General features: G+C 44.2%; 1 protein-coding gene across 1 annotated transcript in view; it reads right to left on the bottom strand.

Moving 5' to 3' along the window:
- The window catches only part of HMCN1 (hemicentin 1), a 201,198-nt gene that overhangs the window by 115,501 nt on the left and 66,212 nt on the right, over positions 1 to 19,485 (bottom strand). The window contains exons 11-17 of the mRNA XM_069862338.1: positions 16,845 to 17,120; positions 4,873 to 5,014; positions 4,013 to 4,140; positions 3,237 to 3,350; positions 2,128 to 2,286; positions 1,192 to 1,386; positions 179 to 277 (exon numbers count right to left, since the gene is read on the bottom strand). Of these exons, the coding sequence (XP_069718439.1) occupies positions 179 to 277; positions 1,192 to 1,386; positions 2,128 to 2,286; positions 3,237 to 3,350; positions 4,013 to 4,140; positions 4,873 to 5,014; positions 16,845 to 17,120 (1,113 nt within the window). The remainder of the gene's footprint in view (positions 1 to 178; positions 278 to 1,191; positions 1,387 to 2,127; positions 2,287 to 3,236; positions 3,351 to 4,012; positions 4,141 to 4,872; positions 5,015 to 16,844; positions 17,121 to 19,485) is intronic.

Below are 19,485 nucleotides of genomic sequence, written 5' to 3'. Positions count from 1 at the left end.
ATGACTACCTAAACGTAAATACAGTTACAGATAAAAGCATATGGATACATCGCCATGTATGTATTCCTACATAACCCACAGGCATCCTCTTTGTTGTACGAACACCACTGACTATCACCTCCTCTAGAAAATAGACAGGCTCTCAGTCTCTCCTGTCACTTTCTTTAACCAGCCTTACCCAGTCCAGTTACTGTGACCGTGGCTGGCCGCGACTGAATCCTTCCAAACTGGTTCTCAGCTTCACAGATATAAGTCCCTTCATCACTGACCCACAAACCTAGAGGAGGGGAAAAAGAGATCAGATTGCAGCATCTGAAGTGCTACTGAAAAGTTTACAATACACAGTACCCTATCCTTCATCTTTCCGTTTTAAATATTCATTTTTGAGCATATAATTCCTTTCAATCTGCCACCAAGTTCAGAAACAATGACCGTATGAGCTCTTGAGTGAAAAAGGCATTACATACACATAGATGATGCTTTTCATCACTTTATATACTGCATGTATTTTGATACAGCATATACAGATGTACATAAATAATACATGGCAGTACACTAAGCATCCACACAGATGTATGCTACCAGGTAATGCATTTACTGTGGAACACTGCTTATTGCCTACAGCAACGAGCGTCTGTAGGTGAACAACCACATGAGTTACAGCTCTGTACATACAGCAGAGACGGATTAGTTTACCCAATCGGATTATCTCTAGAAAAGAAGAAAAGAGCTAATTAAGAAAAAATAATAACATCACTTAGCGTATGGGTGACTGAACTGTTGCATGTAAGTGAAACTTCAAAGCTGCTTGCAGAATTTCTAGTTATTACCCAAGTTAGGACTTCCCCAAACCAATGGGTTTAGAAATACTTCTCTGAAACCAAACTCAATCAACCCATGGCTCCTCAGTATCAACAGAGGACATGACCGACATTTATTTAAACAGAAGTGTCATAATTTCTTTGAAGAAGAGTAAAGCCAATGACTAAACAAAACAGAACTCACAAACTCATGAGAAAACGAACCACATGTCAAAACAAAGAAAGTCAGTGTGAGAACCACAATATCTGATAAAAATCCTTTCTGTTTTACAAAGTTAACAATTTAATGAATTAGTGCAGTATCTTAAAACCATTGCATCTGTCATACTTGCCCCTGGAATCTGTTTTTTAAAAAGTTCGGTCTACCCACCAGTGATAGCTAGAGCTCCAGTTCTGAGCTGACTGATGGAACTGACTGCAAACGGCCTGGAGAAAAGGGAAGCACCATTTAGTCGCCTCCATTTAACCTTGGGCTCTGGGTAGCCCTGAACGTAGCACGGCAGCGTGATGTTAGAGCCAATATCTGCAGATTCATCACTGGGTTCCTGCGTGAAAACTGGGGGTGCTGGGAGAAAAAAAACCAAAAAGAGTACACAAAGTGAACCAGGGTTGAAACATGACATTAGCATTCCGCTTATGCTACTGACGAGCTAAATTCATGCCCCATTATGAACAATTATTCTTCTAACAACAGATTTCCAACTCTAGCAGCACCTTCCAAAAGCAGGTTTGCAGGCTCTGTACTTGCAATGGGGAGCTGAGAAATAGGCTTAACTCCTCAAGAGCCTCCCCGATCAGACACTGGAACAGGCTGCCCAGGGAGGTGGTTGAGTCACCTTCCCTGGAGGGGTTTAAGGCACGGGTGGACAAGGCGCTGAGGGACATGGTTTAGTGTTTGATAGGAATGGTTGGACTCGATGATCCGGTGGGTCTCTTCCAACCTGGTTATTCTATGATTCTATGATAAAAGAGGAGAGGAACGGCTAAGTTACAATAATCTCATACAGTGGCTTTGCTTAGTATAATATATTCTCTACTTGAGAACTATGTTAGGTTGAGGTTTGAACAGTTTCCTCCTCCTCTTCTTCCTCATAACTTCCATGCTTTTCAAAAGGAGTAAGAGTGAAGGAAAGTTGGATGCAAAGATGACAAGGAAACTCCTTAGTGAACACCACCAAAAAGGCACTCCCAGCGCGCACAGACTTACACATACTTGTGAGAAAGGTTCAAAGACACGCAACACCACTGGCTAGACACAGAAACACTGAAATTAAAGCATTTGCTGTCTAGACTACAAGCTACTTACAGCCAACATCTAGAGTTATCTTTCCAGAAGCTCTCCCTGCATCATTGGTAGCCACACAGGTGTAGTCCCCAGCGTCCAGATCTTGTGTTTCCTGGATCTTCAAAAGACCTCGATGGGTATCAATAATGAGAAATGCTGATTCCCTTAACTCTAAGTCACCTAAATCCAAACAGAAAAAAATTAACTGAAATATAACAAGGTCTGTACCAAAATTATTTTTAAAAGTGTCCAATTCTGAGATTAGTTCACATGCATTCATTTACTCACGCCTGCATTCATTTAGCAAATAAGTGGAAAAATTCATTATTGTATTAGAAACAATCCCTTTTTACTATTTGTTTCACAAGGGGAGAGCAAAAGTGGCTTTGGACAGAGATCAGCATCAGGACAATGTGCCAGCCTGTATTTCTCCATCCCAAATCAGAGACTACAAGGGCAGTGCCTTGTCTGCCAGCTCCATACCAAGCTGGGAATCCCACAAAACCTGGGAAACAGCTCTCATACTCCTCAGGCTCAGCAGAACCCACAATACTGCTGTGTAACATCCAGAATTGGCCCACACATCCTCTTTGGGATGAGTACCAAAGTTCATTGACTCCTGCTTTAAAATGCAAGCCAAGCATTAACTGCAGTGAGCTCAGAAGCAGCTTTCTGCGAGGGAAGGTTATTTGCAAACAGACCAGAACAAGGTTTATGCTTCCCTCCAGCTGCTGCCAGAGGTGAACTGGACTGAAAAAGCTATCATGTGTTCAGTCTCGAGCCATTGGATTCTCTGATGCCTGCTTAACTCTATTAAAACTCCTGCAGTTGCGGTACTCTATATGCTCCTCCACTATTTAAGAAACTGTAGTAAACACCTCAGATTTGGAAGGAATGAACAAAAAAATCCCTGAGCACTGTTAACCGTGCCACAATATGTTCATTCACTGCATTTAAATAGATTTTATGCCCTAGGGGTCAAGTCCCAGACCTCTGAGATTTATAGAGTGCCACAGGCCAGCCACTAGTTCAGTAACACAAGAGCTTTTAAGAAAATAAGTCACTCCAAGATCGCTGTTCTAAATATTATTGATAAAGTAAGTAAACTAAACACAAAGTTAGAAACACACCTTTAAACCATTTAATTTGGGGATGTGGGATTCCAGTTGTTTTACACTCCATAATAGTTGTGTCTCCAAGACCAACCAGAATTTCACTTTGAACTATAGTCAACGTTGGCCCCTCTGAAAAAAAATGAAAGAGAACAAATTAATTCCTCATCCAAAGCACATACCAATTTTTAAACCCAAACCATGAAATACTCTGATTTTCCCTCATTCTATAGAAGAATATTCGTGTTAGAAGTCAGAAAGCCTTAAAAATCACATAAGGTGACATATAAACACTGGGACACAGGAAAAAAGTAGAGTCTGGATTGCCCAGAGCACCAGGACCATAAGTAAAACATGCGGGAAGTATGGGAAGAATGTAGAAAGTAAAGAGATTCAGTCTCTCACGCCAGCCAGATGTTGGTCATCAAGAATTTTAGTACTCTGCTATTAATACATTAACGTAGTGTTTAGAACACACCAGTTGGACTGGGACTCCAGAGTGCTAAGCACTCTGGGGGAATTTACAGGAACATAACTTCTTCTCCAAATATCTACTCAGGTTTGCACACCTACCCTACTCTAATACCAAATTTTAGGGTTTTTTTTCCTTAAAGACAGCATAAGGAGAAACATTAAGCCCCAGAAAGGACATCTGTGAGCTGTTCAACATATTTGCTGAGATTTCTGACATTTCTATCCACACGTTCTACATAGTTCTATTGATTTTAGCAGTTCCTGCCTGGTGATGCATTAGCTTGCTTTTTCAGGTTCACTATACAGTTGCTTTTGCTTACCAATGTAGGTAAGGGTGGAGGTCTGCTTCCCTGTCCCAGCGGAGTTACTTGCCAAGCAACCATAAACCCCTGCATCTTTTGGAATGGCCTTTCTTATGATTAAGGTGCCTTCTGGGGCCAGTCTGTACCTGGGAAGACACAAGGGACCAACCAAAACGATTAGTTAAGGAAAAAAGAATAAACATCGCATCCACGCAACAAGCAGCAAGAGCAGCAGCATGACCACATGGTTTATAAACACCTATTCCAGTGCCTGAAGGGGCTACAAGAAAGCTGGGGAGGGACTGTTCACAAAGGCTTGGAGTGATAGGATGAGGGGCAATGAGGATAAACTGGGGAGGGGCAGATTTAGACTAGAAATAAGGAGGATTTCTTCACCATGAGAGTGAACAGGTTGCCTAGGGATGCTGTGGCTGCCCCATCCCTGGAGATGTTCAAGGCCAGGCTGGATGGGCCTTGGGCAGCCTGATCCAGTGGGAGGGGTCCCTGCCCATAGCAGGGGGGGCTGGAACTGGATGGGCTTTAAGGTCCCTTCCAACCCAAACTATTCTATGCTTCTGTGATTGCTGTTTCTTCTCGTGATAAAATACACTGTTATTATATTTACCAGAGAGTATCAATGCATCTTGTTAAAAAGCATTTAATCTAACCTTGCAAAAAGCCTTCTGAAGAAGAGAACTAAAGTATTTCTATTTGAGAGATGAACAAATTGAAATCAAAGATTATAAAGGCAAAGGTTGAGGTAATGCTTCCAAAACTCACAGGCTCCTAGGGAAGAAATAGTCAGAATATTTTGGCATTCCACAAAGCTGCTTTCTCACACTGGAAAAAAAATAAACAGCAAAAGCTATAACCCCTACCTGCTTGAACCAATAATAAACATGTCATCGTGTGTCCATACCACTGTTGGCTGTGGATAACCTGTTGCAGAACATCTTATAGACACTTCAGAGCCTTCGGTAAAAGTCTGATTCTTGGGTGAAATGACCACCCTGGGTGGTTCTAGAGAAAGAAATTAAAACCAGCAATTAAAAATACCTACTCAGAAAACACTTACAGGTTATAATAATCACTTCATTCCCATCTTCAAACAGCTCTGCAGAGAGAAAACAGGCTAAGAGAGGTCACGTTCCTCGCTTTCTCTAATACACACCTTCAACATCTTAGCGTAATACATGTGTACCTGCATAAAAGTCAGTCAGTCGGGACTCAGGGGACAGAGACCAAATTAACTTATATGCCTACACCATTTGTTTTATTCCGAGATGCTCAGAATTCTGAGAATTTGGACCTCCCAAATGTGGCCACCAATTCTGATAAAAAGCTGCCAGAACCAAGCAGAGCTCACCAATGTGATCCACCACAGTCACAATTCCAGGCTGAAGAAAGAGTGAGTAGTGTCAGGTCACCATTTTGAACAGAAATATGACAGCACAGCTTCAACCTGAGCATACTAATTACACAGTAATTGCCTTGGACTTTTTAAGGCATGGTTAAAACTCAGCAAAGCAGCAACAGAGCCAATTTTAACCAATTTGAGTCACATTTGTGTAGACTCCTGCAAATGAAGGCCAACGACCACAAGCCTTCTGTCAGGTCAACGCTAAGAATGCCGCCTGAGCAAAGAAAACACAAGTCACAATGCATTTGATAGGAATGGTTGGACTCGATGATACGGTAGGTCTCTTCCAACCTAGTTATTCTATGATTCTATGTGCAGACAGAGAACTACACCAGCAGCAAAATCATGTTGGAGATACCTGAGCCTGCAGTGTTAATAGTGCCAGGAGATGTTATGGATTTCAACAAAGCCTTGGGTGCCACCTGATGGGTTTTCGTGGCTGGTATTTGTGTGTCACACAATCCACGAGGGACACGATGAAGGCATGATGCAATGCAACATCCGGGTGAACAGCATCAGTCTTCCAAGTTCAGGCTGCCCACCACGCAAAGAGAAACAATTCAGAGTGCTACCACAAATGCCTTTCTGGCGGAACTAACACCACACCCTTTACATTGCCGAGAGGAAAATGATTGCCCAAGTTTTGTGACTTTGTTACTTAAAAAGGCTAGGGAGGCTCCAAAGGGATCTGAACAGGCTGGACCGCTGGGCTGAGTCCAATAGCATGAGGTTTAACAAGGCCAAATGCTGGGTCCTGCACTTGGGGCACAACAACCCTATGCAGCTACAGACTAGGAGAAGTCTGTCTGGAAAGCTGCCTGGAGGAGAAGGACCCGGGGGCATTGGTTGATAGGGACTGACCATGAGCCAGCAGTGGCCCAGGTGGCCAAGAAGGCCAATGGCATCTTGGCTTGTATCAGAAACGGTGTGACCAGCAGGTCCAGGGAGGTTCTTCTCCCTCTGTAATCAGCACTGGTGAGACCGCTCCTCGAATCCTGTGTTCAGTTCTGGGCCCCTCACCACAAGAAGGACGTTAAGGCTCTGGAGCGAGTCCAGAGAAGAGCAACGAAGCTGGGGAAGGGGCTGGAGAACAGGCCTTATGAGGAACGGCTGAGAGAGCTGGGGTTGTTTATCCTGGAGAGGAGGAGGCTGAGGGGAGACCTCATTGCTCTCTCCAACTACCTGAAAGGAGGTTGTGGAGAGGAGGGTGCCGAGCTCTTCTCCCAAGTGACAGGGGAGGGACAAGAGGGAATGACCTCAAGCTCCACCAGGGGAGGTTTAGGCTGAACATTAGGAAAAAACTTTGTCACAGAAAGGGTCATTGGGCACTGGCAGAGGCTGCCCAGGGAGGTGGTTGAGTCACCTTCCCTGGAGGGGTTTAAGGAACAGGTGGATGAGGCACTGAGGGGCATGGTTTAGTGTTTGATAGGAATGGTTGGACTCAGTGATCTGGTGGGTCTCTTCCAACCTGGTGATTCTATGATTCTAAAAAGCCCTTAACCAGAACCCACAGTGTTTCTGGCCTGGAAGAAGCACCTCCCTGCAGCAGATGGTGCTGTGACAGGAGGACAGAGGCAAGGCAGGAGCTGCCTCCTTGCAAGGGACAAACACCATGGGACTCGGGCAGCAGCTTTTAAAACAAATGTCATGGCAGCACAGAGCGCAGAAAACAATCTCACATCTTAATGAGAGGAGATTAGTGACTGGTAGGAAACCCTAGATAATGAGAGATTAAATGGTTTTCAAACACTCAAACACCAAATTAAAAGCACAGGGAAGAGGAGCAGACCTCTTCACCTTTTATGGAACAGGGTTTATCAAGAGGAGCACAGGCTTTGGAAACAGAACCTGGTAAGTCTATAGATATTGTGAGTTGAGTTACATTCTGCTGAGTTTAATGAGGCATCCATGCCTCTGCAGGTCCACTTGATAATACGGAATAATTATAACACACCACACAGCAGTACTTAACTGTTCCACGGACACCAGTCTGCCACAACCGCAGTTCCTACAGAGTACCTCACTGAACAGGAAAGCGAGGCTCCCTAGGAGCATAAGTAGCTTTGAAAAATATTTGTAGTAAAGTCAGCACGCAAGTCATAGTCATAACTTTAACATTTTTAGTACATTTTTATTTAAAATACTTTTGTGTTTGAGTTTCATGAATGCTTCACATCTGTTAGTGTTCCATGTGGAATTATCTGCAGGCCCCTATAATGCACATAAACTCTCTCTTTCAAAGAGCGATGTAATTTCTGATCTCTGGTGCAGCGTGGCACTGGTGCTCTGGGAAGCAGAACTGCTCCTGCCAGGACTCGATGCCTCTGTTCCCAGTCACTACCAAGGCGTGTGAGGTTACAAAGGATCCTGAGATGTGTAAGTAAACATGTATACAAACCACACAGCCAAAGGGAAGGAATAAATTAAACAATACACAGCAACTCATCTGTACACAGTTGCAAAATTGTAAACACAAATGCATACAATGCCTTACCATTTCCTTAAACCGATGTCCGTTAACCTTCCCCAAGTTCATGACTTTTTCACTTGTACAGTATATTTAATAAAAAGCTGCATGACCCTGAAAAGCTCCTCTGCATCTCCTAATGGGTCTGAACCCCCTGAGCTGTCAGAAGAAAGGCACCAGGGGAAGGTGGAGCCCTGGCTCCAGAAGCACCAGGATTAAAACCAGATCCAAGGGGGCAGGGAGAGGCAAGAAGTGGATGCAAGTTACAGAAACGTCCTCAAGTGATTCATGATGTGCACAGCTTGCTCAGCTCTTGTTTTATTTTGTTTTAAAGCCTGTCAAGAGAGAATGGAAGATATTCTGCAGGCTCTGGGCTTCAGGATGGGTACCTCTCCTGCTGGTATTAGGAAACTTTGGCTCGGATGGCAACCACACATCACACTTGGGCAACACGCTGTTGCCCAGGCTCTTATTTTCACACCATGATAGCATCGGGTGAGTAGAAGAAGGTGGAAGAAATATTTGTATTTAACATATCGGCAAAGAAATGAATAGACAGAAGTAAATATACACAGCTGCGACAGTTGGGCTACCAGCTAGAATGAGGGAGGTGTTCAGGGCCAGGTTGGATGGGCCTTGGGCAGCCTGATCCAGTGGGAGGTGTCCCTGCCCATGGCAGGGGGTTGGAACTGGGTGATCTTTAAGGTCCCTTCCACTTCAAACTAGTCTATGATTCTATTCTATGATTCTGTAATTCCTCCCAGACCATAATTTCTACTTTGATGCACAATTCACATTATAACCTAATGTCATGTCATAACAATAAAAACACACATAACCTGAGACATTCACAACCCAAATCCACTCCATTCCTCTGACTGCTATGAAGTTTCAATTATATTTCAGCAATATGCATTGGAATTAATGTTCAGTACAGTATTTTCTACTTTTGTTCACAAGCCAAATGAAAGAAACGTAGAAGAAAAATTGCACAAGAACAGAAAAGCTGCTAAAGGCTTCTGTTTGAATAGCAACCTGAAAACAGATTCATTACAGCATAAATACAGATCAAAACATTCAACAGGGATCAGCAAAAAGTAGGCTTCAGCACTCATCGTCCAGCCACACTCATTCGTACTTCTGGCACCAATGAAGTAAGCCTAATTCAAAAGCAAAATTGTGTTTGGACATTATTACCTTGCTTCACTCCCCTGCCAGCCGTCTCACTCAGGTGCCAAGTTCCAACTGATCTCCTTCCCAGCCCACCCTGGACCACGCAGTGTGTGCTATCCCTCATCATCCTTTCCCTGGCACTCTGCGAAGGCAACGCTGCACAAGGCTGCATCTCCTTTTCCACACCCGCTGATGCGGCAGGTCAGGTAAAAGGCAAACAGCAGCTCTCACGGTTGCTTTTGTGAGATCCCACAGAGCCTCCAAGGACCAATTTAACTTCTACAGGGCCAGAGGGGGAGCGTTATTGGGACCCTCCCGTCATCCAGCCAGGGGGTGTGCACAAGCTGCCATTTCCCCAGCACTACCCACACACCCTGCTGCCGCAGGACAGAACAGGTTGACCTGCTGGGATAGGGCAGGATGCACTCCCTCGGGCTTCTAACTACCCAGATGCTGTGGGAACTGATGCTTCTCACAAAGCCCTGTTTTACAAATACAGGAACTGTAGCAATGGTGTGAAAAATGAATTCTTTTTAGACCCAAGTCCTGTGTGTCCACAGTGTTGTCTATGAATTCTTGCGCTACTCTGAGTTTCATAGATATGTCTTAGTTTTTCCACGTGGAGGCTAGGCAGCATCCATCCCCATGCTAACAAAATGTGCTGTGGAAGAGAACAAGGGACAGACCCTCTATTCTCTCTCTGTAACCAAACATCTCCCTCTGCAGCCAAAAGAACTACTTCCCATAAGACATGCAGATATGCACTGCAGTCAAAAGATCTCCTTGCCAAAACTATTTTCCATAACCTCCCTGCACTTCACTGTCCACATGCAGGCTCTACCAGCAAAAAGTAAGCATAGAGTAAGTATTCACCAGCTGTGGCCATAAAGAAAGCATCTGACTCTACACATACCACATGCCTGACCTTTACAATGACCAGGACAGAGACCTGCAGAGAGAAAGGAAATGGGTTCCTTCCTCCTCACGTCCCTGCCTCGGGTCTGTTCTCAGCCCTAGGAGATGGTAGATTCATGAAAAACCACAACACGTTTGGAAACACAAAAGTCAGGCTTCCTGCTCCAGCAGAGCAGCACTGACACTGCAGATAAAGAGACACTGCTTTGGAAAAGCAGTACTTCACAGACAGTGAGATAGGGGACTGACCACTGGAAGGGAGTGGGTTCTTCCCAGGGGATATGGCCCCATCTCCACGTGTCAGACTGAAATGCAGATTGACCTTGTTCACCCTCCGGTGCCTTCCCGAGGACTGCACACAGCCCCCTCGGCAGGGCCGCCAATCCAGCAGCTTCCTTAGAGCTACAAATGCAATACCTAATGTATTCCTTGTGCTTTTTTATTAACCGTTGCAGTAGCAGACATCAAATACCCTGCCAGAAGCTATTTTCCAAGAGATCCACATGATTTGTCTTGAACCAGAGGCTGGTGTAGGTCAGAAGACATCTAGAAGTATTGATGCTATAGTTCCACTTCTCCAAAACTCCTCCTAGAAAACCTCCTAAAAGCCTACATTTCCTGTGAGAAGGCAGCAAGAAAAAAATAAGCAAGAGCAATAAATCAAATGATAGAAATTAAGACTCATAACACTAGTTTCCTTTTTTATTTAACACTCTAAATTTTTATCTTTCATCAAGTTAGGACACGGGATATATGGAGTAGGAGCTTCTCCTATGATGCATAATCTTAATGCAATAAAAAAAAAACCAAACCAAAAGTTCAATCACCGCTTATTTAGTTGAATTTGTAACAAACTATTCAAAAGACATAGAAAATGTTAAGATATTTCTAGCTGGAAGAGCGAGCTTTGTTTGTCCTGCTGTTGTTGTACTGATCCATAGAGGATCTCACCCATGGAATATTATCAAAACAAGCCTCCCAAACAATAAAATCAGGCCAACTCATGAAATCAGGCTATAAGAGTCATTAGTCTAATAACGCAAACATTTTCCCCATCAGTTACAAACAGCGGCTGCACAGAAAAGACAAACGAACTTAGGGATCCTCATTTGTCTTCTTGCGTGGCAGAGAATTCCAGAAAGGCTGCTCAGGCCATTCCTGACCCTTTGCTATTCCACATTTGCTGTGCAAGAGGCTGGTTTCTGAAAAACAGCTTAAAAACCTAGGCTGCATGAGAAGAGGCGTGGCCAAAAGGGCAAGGGGAGGGATCCTGCCCCTCTGTTCCTCTCTTGGGAGACCTCATATGCAGTATTTTGTCCAGTTCTGGAATCCTCAACATAAGGAGATGGAGATGTTGGAGCGGGTCCAGAGAAGACTACAGAGATTATCAGAGGGCTGGAGCACCTCCCATACGAGGACAGGCTGAGAGAGTTGGGGTTGTTCAGCCTGGAGAAGAGAAAGCTCTAAGGAGACCTTATAGCGACCTTCCAGTGCCTGAAGGGGCTACAAGAAAGCTGGGGAGGGACAGTTCACAAAGGCTTGGAGTGATAGGACGAGGTGCAATGGGGATAAACTGGAGAGAGGCAGATTTACACTAGACATAAGGAGCAATTTCTTCACCATGAGAGAGGTGAGACACTAGCCCAGGTTGCCCAGGGAAGCTGTGGCTACCCCGTCCCCTGGAGGTGTTCAAGGCCAGGTTGGATGGGCCTTGGGCAGCCTGATCCAGTGGGAGGTGTCCCTGCCCATGGCAGGGGGGTTGGAACTGGATGGACCTTAAGGTCATAGAATCATAGAATAACCAGGTTGGAAGAGACACACCGGATCATTGAGTCCAACCATTACTATCAAACACTAAACCATGTCCCTCAGCACCTCATCCACCCATGCCTTAAACACCTCCAGGGAAGGTGACTCAACCACCTCCCTGGGCAGCCTCTGCCAGTGCCCAATGACCCTTTCTGTGAAAAATTTTTTCCTAACATCCAGCCTAAACCTCCCCTGGTGGAGCTTGAGGCCATTCCCTCTTGTCCTGTCCCCTGTCACTTGGGAGAAGAGGCCAGCACCCTCCTCTCCACAACCTCCTTTCAGGTAGTTGGAGAGAGCAATGAGGTCTCCCCTCAGCCTCCTCTTCTCCAGGATAAACAACCCCAGCTCTCTCAGCCGTTTCTCATAAGGCCTGTTCTCCAGCCCCTTCACCAGCTTCATTGCTCTTCTCTGGACTCGCTCCAGAGCCTCAACATCCTTCTTGTGGTGAGGTGCCCAGAACTGAACACAGAATTCGAGGAGTGGTCTCACCAGGGCCGAGTACAGAGGGAGAACAACCTCCCTGGACCTGCTGGTCACACTGTTTCTGATACAAGCCAAGATGCCATTGGCCTTCTTGGCCACCTGGGCCACTGCTGGCTCATATTCAGTCAGCTGTCAACCAACACCCCCAGGTCCCTCTCCTCCAGGCAGCTTTCCAGACAGACTTCTCCTAGTCTGTAGCTGCATAGGGTTGTTGTGCCCCAAGTGCAGGACCCAGCATTTGGCCTTGTTAAACCTCATGCCATTGGACTCTGCCCAGCGCTCCAGCCTGTTCAGATCTCTTTGGAGCCTCCCTACCCTCCAGCAGATCAACACTTCCACCCAGCTTAGTGTCATCCGCAAACTTGCTAAGGGTGCACTCGATGCCTTCATCCAGGTCATTGATAAAGACATTGAACAGGGCTGGACCCAGCACTGAGCCCTGGGGAACCCCACTTGTCACTGGCCTCCAGCTGGATTTCACACCATTTCCCACCACTCTCTGGGCCCGGCCAGCCAACCAGTTTTCCACCCAGGAGAGTGTGCGCCTGTCCAGGCCAGAGGCTGACAGTTTCTCAAGCAGAATGCTGTGAGAAACTGTGTCAAAGGCTTTACTGAAGTCCAGGAAGATACATCCACAGCCTTTCCCTCATCCAGCAGCCGAGTCACTTTGTCATAGAAGGCGATCAGGTTAGTTTGGCAAGACCTGCCTTTTGTGAACCCATGTTGACTGGGCCTGATCACCCAGTTCTCTTGCATGTGCTGCATGATAGCACTCAAGATTACCTGTTCCATGTGCCTTCCACCTCAAACCATTCTATGATTCCAACTCGAACTATTCTACTACTCTATTCTGTTCTGTTCTTTATTGTTTTAATTCTACCTATAAAGAAACATAGCTGAGCAGGACACTGACCTGCCTGCTGGTCATCCACATGCTCCACACGCAGCAGCTGGCACCACAGCACCTCAGATGGTTCCCGGTAAGACAAATGGTTAGTGTTGCTTCACTTTGTTAATCTACTGCTGCAACTCATCGTGCAGCGAGATTACTAAATGCAAACATCTCTACTAATTGCCAATGTAAACACAAGCACAAGCCATAAGTTTCTACATGTTATACAGCTGTGTTTCAGAGGCAAAAGCGGTTGTGATCATTAAAAGAAGTGCTTCATTGTCTACTCTTACTCACAGCAGAAAACATACAAAGCCAAGACTACCATAACAATCTAATTTGGCATCACCCACATTTCAAGGAGTCGAGTTTTAAGTGTGTATTTTAAATTCTTGGGAGGGGTGAGGCAAAGAAAAAACTCACCACAAAGCAATCTTTTCAGCATGCACACTGTTACAGTTAAAAAAAAAAAAAAAAAGCCTAAATATCTAAATTCCTCCATCCACCTCCCCCCCACAAAACCCCACAAAAATCAGTATTACTTTTGTGTATAAAGACATCAAGACAAAAACATCAAGGTACCAAGGTATCTAAGTAGTCCTGATAAATACACACAGAGTAAATTTGTATTTTGCCTTCAAAGCTAACAAATTGCAAGGCGTTTACATGCTCATGGAATTCCCCTCATCAGTCAGAAATCTATCATTGAAGTTTATGGGATCGTCATGTTTCCCACTCCAGCCCCACATGGCTGCAATAAGCTGCTCCAGGCTTCTGATAAATTAGATGAAGCATCTGAAAGAGAAGTGAATGTCCTTAAAAATTCATTTATGTTTCCATACAGCACTGCTTTGTTGGGAGGACTTGAGCAAGTCATGCTGTGCAGCCAGCACTAAGCAAAGTACAGCGGTAAGCGTGTGCTTCAAGAGTTGGTCACTACAGTCACTGAGCTGCAATACCAACACTAGAAGGCTGAAAGCTTTTTACTCCTGGAAATTTATAACATTGCCTCCAGTGACCTTTCAGACTACTCCAAGTAGTGTATTCCCACTCCACAAACAAGCACAAGTTCTAAACAGATTCTACACATAATGAGGAAATTCTTCTTGATGGCCTTGGTCCAGGTTGCCCAGGGAAGCTGTGGTGGTCCCATCCCCGGAGGTGTTCAAGGCAAGGTTGGATGGGCCTTGGGCAGCCTGATCCAGTGGGAGGTGTCCCTGCCCAGGGCAGGGGTTGGAACTGGATGGGCTTTAAGGTCCCTTCCAACCCAAACAATTCTATGATTCTTCACCTAGCCATGCTCAGTACGAGCACGGGATGGTTGGTGCTGGGTACAGCACGTTGTTCTTAACACCCGACTTGGGGGGAAAGGCAGCTCTCATTCAGGGCTTCAGGCTGTATTTGTACAGCTGCTGGCACAAAAATGAGATGAACGTTCCCTTTCAGAAACAGCAGCATACAACTGAAAGCTTTCAAAACAAGGGTTTACTACAACATACTTCAGCATGTAAAGCAGATGCTGTGTTATTTTTAGAGCTACCAACATTTATCCTCTGCCTTAACTCCCACTACAGAAAGAAAATGGGGATGAAAGCAGTGTTCATTCTCTTATGATCCAAAATCCAGCAATCTATATGGAACTGCCCCAACAACAATAAAGTGCTTCAACTTGAATTTAATTTGACATTCTGAAGTACTTGCAACCATACAAACCACGAGGTATCTTAATCTATTAACAAGACTTCAAATTTCCGTCTTCAGAATGACAACCCTACAGAGCTTTTCCTTCTTACACACAGCCACCTTTTACTCTTTTGTTGCTGAAGTGTCCTTTTGAATGCTGCTCTAGATCCTAACAAGCACTACAGGTCACACATGACAATCACACACCAGAGTACCTCCAGAAATTTGATAGAAACCATTCCGTTCAAGCAAACTGGAACAGTCAGAAACAACAGCATGTGCTACCATCCCAATACCATCCAGCTTCCGCACACACCCATTTGAAAAGCTGGCAGCAGGTGACGTGTTCCAAACAGAGGCAGATGCCACTGCTGAAATCTGAATTCAGCTGCATTTTAGCATTTCCTACATTCTTATTCTCTTCTAAGCATCTTTCATCAGGGATGAAAGAAAACACAGCTCAGACTCTCAGCTCAGCCTGCCTAAACTGTCCAAGAAGGTTATCTCAGATTCTACGATCTTTTAAAGCTGTTAGCAATACCAGTACCAGCCAAAATGTAATATCCAACTATTTGATATAATCATTCTACATACATTAAGTGATTTCAAACTCACTATTCCGCTCTGGCAGCAGCAAACGTCTTTAGCTTTACTACAAAAAGCTGCCAGAAGTAATTTGGTCATTCTGTTAAAGCTCCCAGCTGCTCTACAGACATTGGGGAGAAAATACTAAGTCCCAGGAACAGATGAACCAAGGACCGGGATGCTTCTCCTGCTGCCTTTGACATCCTTGAATGACCACCTAATGGAAAAATCCTGTAGAATTTAAATCTACACTTTCCAGACCTGTAGGGGTTGAGCTTTTCTCTTCAGCCTTGCTAGCAATTTAAGTTAAAAATTTGCTGTAGTCACTAAGAATAATTCAAACAGATCAATGAAGAAACACTTCATTCCACTGTAGTTTTTAATAGGTCCTACATAACCAGTTGCACATCTACTTATTCCACCTTGGCAAACCAGTATGTTCTTCCTACAAGAAAAACCTTATCCCATTAGAGCAACTGTTACAACTTTCGACCTTTATATTCTTTGGAGCACCTTCAGCCAGGCAATTTCATTGAATTTCTCTCTTTTTTTCATCATTCTCAGTTTTTCATCAGTTAAAGCACTTGAATTGCAGCAAGAAAGTTAATGAAGCTACCCACTCTGCACAGAATACGACCCAGTATAACCAGCAGGCAAAAATGCTGCCAGAGTAACCTGCACATAGATAAAAGGAGTTCCCTTTCCAAAACATTTTGATTTCTATCTCTTCTTACCCACCAAGAAAAATTCGAAGCTCCCCATGACCAAGGCAAATGGAGAGACATCTGCAGTGCTTTCAGATTTTAAAGGGTTCTCGTATTTATCCATACTTTTTGATGCTTGTTCCTGATATGAAGGAACAGCACAGCCCTAGACTCTGTTTGGTCTCACCCAAGCCGTTACCTTCATAAAATCTAGCCCTTCAAAAAAGTGTGATTAGTTCTCAGCTTGTATTGATTAGCACTATAAAACACAATAACATAACGCACAGAAATAGTTAGAAGCACTATTCTGTTATAAAGAGATATAAAATAATCCAGACGAACACCAAAATTTATACCAGTTTAGTTACATGCATAAAACTGTAGCTACAGTTTCACTGGAAAATAGAGTAATCCACACAACCAGGCTGTAAATTTCTCAAAGCAGAGGTTAGATACAGGTATCGAGGGGTGGGATGTGAGAGGGTGCGTGTGCGATTGTTTGTGCTCTACTCTTGAGGAGACACCAGCAACAGAACTACCTGAAGCTCCATCCACTCATAGAGCAGTTCAAACATCAGCTACAGGAGGAGGATCCAGCCACAGCTCAGAGAAAAATGGCAGAAGGCAGTTTCACAAAACGAGCACTAGTGCTGTTTGAAGACACCCACTGCTCGTTTAAAACCCTGACAGAGTAAGTTTAACACCTAGTTTCTTGTTACCTTGCACTGTAAGGAAGACTGATGCTGTGGTAGATCCACCCTCGTTGGAAGCGATGCAGTCGTACTTGCCAGCATCCATGAGCTTTGCGCTCTTCACCTCTAAAGACATGTTGCTCATCATCCTTATCCGCAGAGGCTCCTTAAGTCTCGCATCCCTGCCGTTTCTCTGCCAGGTGAGATTGTAACGCACTGTGCTCGAAATTAGGCAAGTCAGGACGGCTCCCTCACCGGGAACAACTGTGGCATTATTAGGAACCTGAATCAGAGGTGGAGGCTCTGCAGAGGAAGAACAGAACACAGAACTAAGTTAAAAGAGAAAGATCGGGGAACATGGCTTCATTTGTGGATTCTGGATAAACAATTTCAAGTGCACTGTAGTGTAAATGAATAAACAAACAATGCTGTATTGGTTTAATATCTGGTTTCATTTCACCTTGCTGAAGGCATAAAACAGAACCCAGGGCAGGATCCTCATGCTTTGATACTAAGCGGCCTGACAGGAGCTTCCATCACAAGAACACACCTGATTTAGGTCAAAAGCATCATATTGTGTAGGATGAAGGCTCATATAATGTCTAAGAGAGGAAGCAACTCTGTGTTCTTTGAGCTCACCTAGCACTGGGGAAAGCCAACAAGAGCTCAGAGCCCACAGCAAGAGAAGGAAGAGACAAGGCCACCACCAGCTCCAAGTCCAATCTCTGAATGAAGCATGACCACACGTGGTGGGATCTGAGCTAAGCACTAGACTTATAAAAACTTGTATATAGAAGAAAACCTATGACTAGCAAGCTTTTCTTACAGTAACAATGAAACAAACTCAGCAGCTGCTCTAGACATCATTGTGAAGTTAAGAAAGCAAGAAAGCAATTGCAATAATTTGTAATGGAATTAAACTTTGAAACCACAGATGCTTTAAATAAGAACAGTAATCCCGATCCTTCTTGAGATATCTCTGATAAAGCAGGTGACACTTAAATGTTTGAGGAAGAACATACACTACACATCACTTTATGCATTGTCATTATAATGAGTGCACATTTATATATATATTCCATTTGTTTTTCCCCAGACTGGTTCTTGAAAAAAGAAAGAACTGCGATGAATAATATTCTGAGTGGGATGCTTTAGCAGAAATAAGACAGCTGTAAAAGCAAGACCAAATCTTTATCAGTACACACTAAAAAACAATTATCCTAAGAAAAGCAAGAATAACAGTGAATAAAAATCCTAGAGATTTATGACGGGTGAAAGTTACTCCTAAGCTCAGAGCCAGCCATAACTCCTCCTCATTTAAGTCTCTTGTGGGGTCTCAGATGAGGTTCACAAGCTTTATGCTAGGTCTCTGCACAGCAACAAATCACTCGTACGCGTTGCATGCTGAGCTCGTGGTGCTTTTCCCTACAAACAGTCCCTACCAGCAGTCCCCTGTGTCACCAACCACATGCATTCTAACACGTGCAGAGGAGAGTCAAGAAAAGCCGCACTTGCTTACTGAAAATGGGCCTCCTACCCTGCTTTTTAGGTTTTGGTCTGTCTGGGTGAAGAGAGAGGCTTTCCACAGGTGCATCACCAAGTACATCACTTAAAAAAACTTAGAAAAGGGAGATGAAGGCCAGTAAGGGACCAAAATCCCCATCTTTTGAATGAAAAGGGGCACAACACCTTCTGGACTCCAGCAGCCTTTCACAATAGTGCACACAGAGCAACGCCCCAGCCAGCTCCGAGCTGCATCCCTGGGGTTCATGTCACTTCAGGTGCCTGCGCAAGCTAACAAACATTTGACGTTTTAAGGATTTAATAACTAGGGAAACCAAGTCAAACTCAAGTGTTTGCTTTTGCTGAAACTAGAAAACGTTGACACAGTTCCAATACCTCTCACACAGCAGTTGACCAAAAGGATTATCTGTGAGCCTGCCTGTCAGCTGGGCAAACTCAGAACACTTGAAAAGACTGTTTACTTTGCTTAAAGAAGAACTTTCAAGTAATTTCCTTCCAAGTATTTGTACACGAGGATTTCAAAGCATCTCCCCTCACATTAATCCTCTACATGGCTCTAAGCAGAACTAATTGCTCATGTTTACACAGTGAGTCAATCTCAGCCCATCTCTCAGTGCTCTGTAAATGAGGGGACACCAGAATTTTTCCTTCTGCCACTCTCGATTTTAAGAGCTACCAATATCACAAGAAATAAGTTAAGACTCTCCTCCAGTTTTCTTTGTGAGGAGCAGGATTATTTCAACTTCTAGACAAAGAATCTTTATACTCACAGTTTCTGGGGCACAATAGACCAGCTGCTCATCCTCCAAAACGTTGTTTGAAACAAGCATGTGGGAATACCCTATCTGCCTGAAGGATTTTCATAGCCAAAATACAAACCAGTGCTCTGGAGCTAGGACTTGGGAAAGTACTGATGTTACTGTTTTATTCTACTTGAGTATTTGTGACTAAAGAGACGTTCCTCTCCACAAATTCACCACTTGGTAAAAGGGCTGTTTCTCTGCAAAGTTTGCCTGGCATGGAATCAATGATACCACACTGGTTTCTTTGGATCAGCTCACACTGCAGTGCAAGAAACACCTTTGCCTGGAGAAAAGTTATGGGAAAGTAGTCACGTTCTTCCACTAGGAAGTGTGTTGTTTTA

Source organism: Phaenicophaeus curvirostris, chromosome 8 (genome assembly GCF_032191515.1).
Source record: "Phaenicophaeus curvirostris isolate KB17595 chromosome 8, BPBGC_Pcur_1.0, whole genome shotgun sequence".
NCBI lineage: Eukaryota > Metazoa > Chordata > Aves > Cuculiformes > Cuculidae > Phaenicophaeus > Phaenicophaeus curvirostris.
This window is presented reverse-complemented; position numbering and strand designations above follow the sequence as displayed.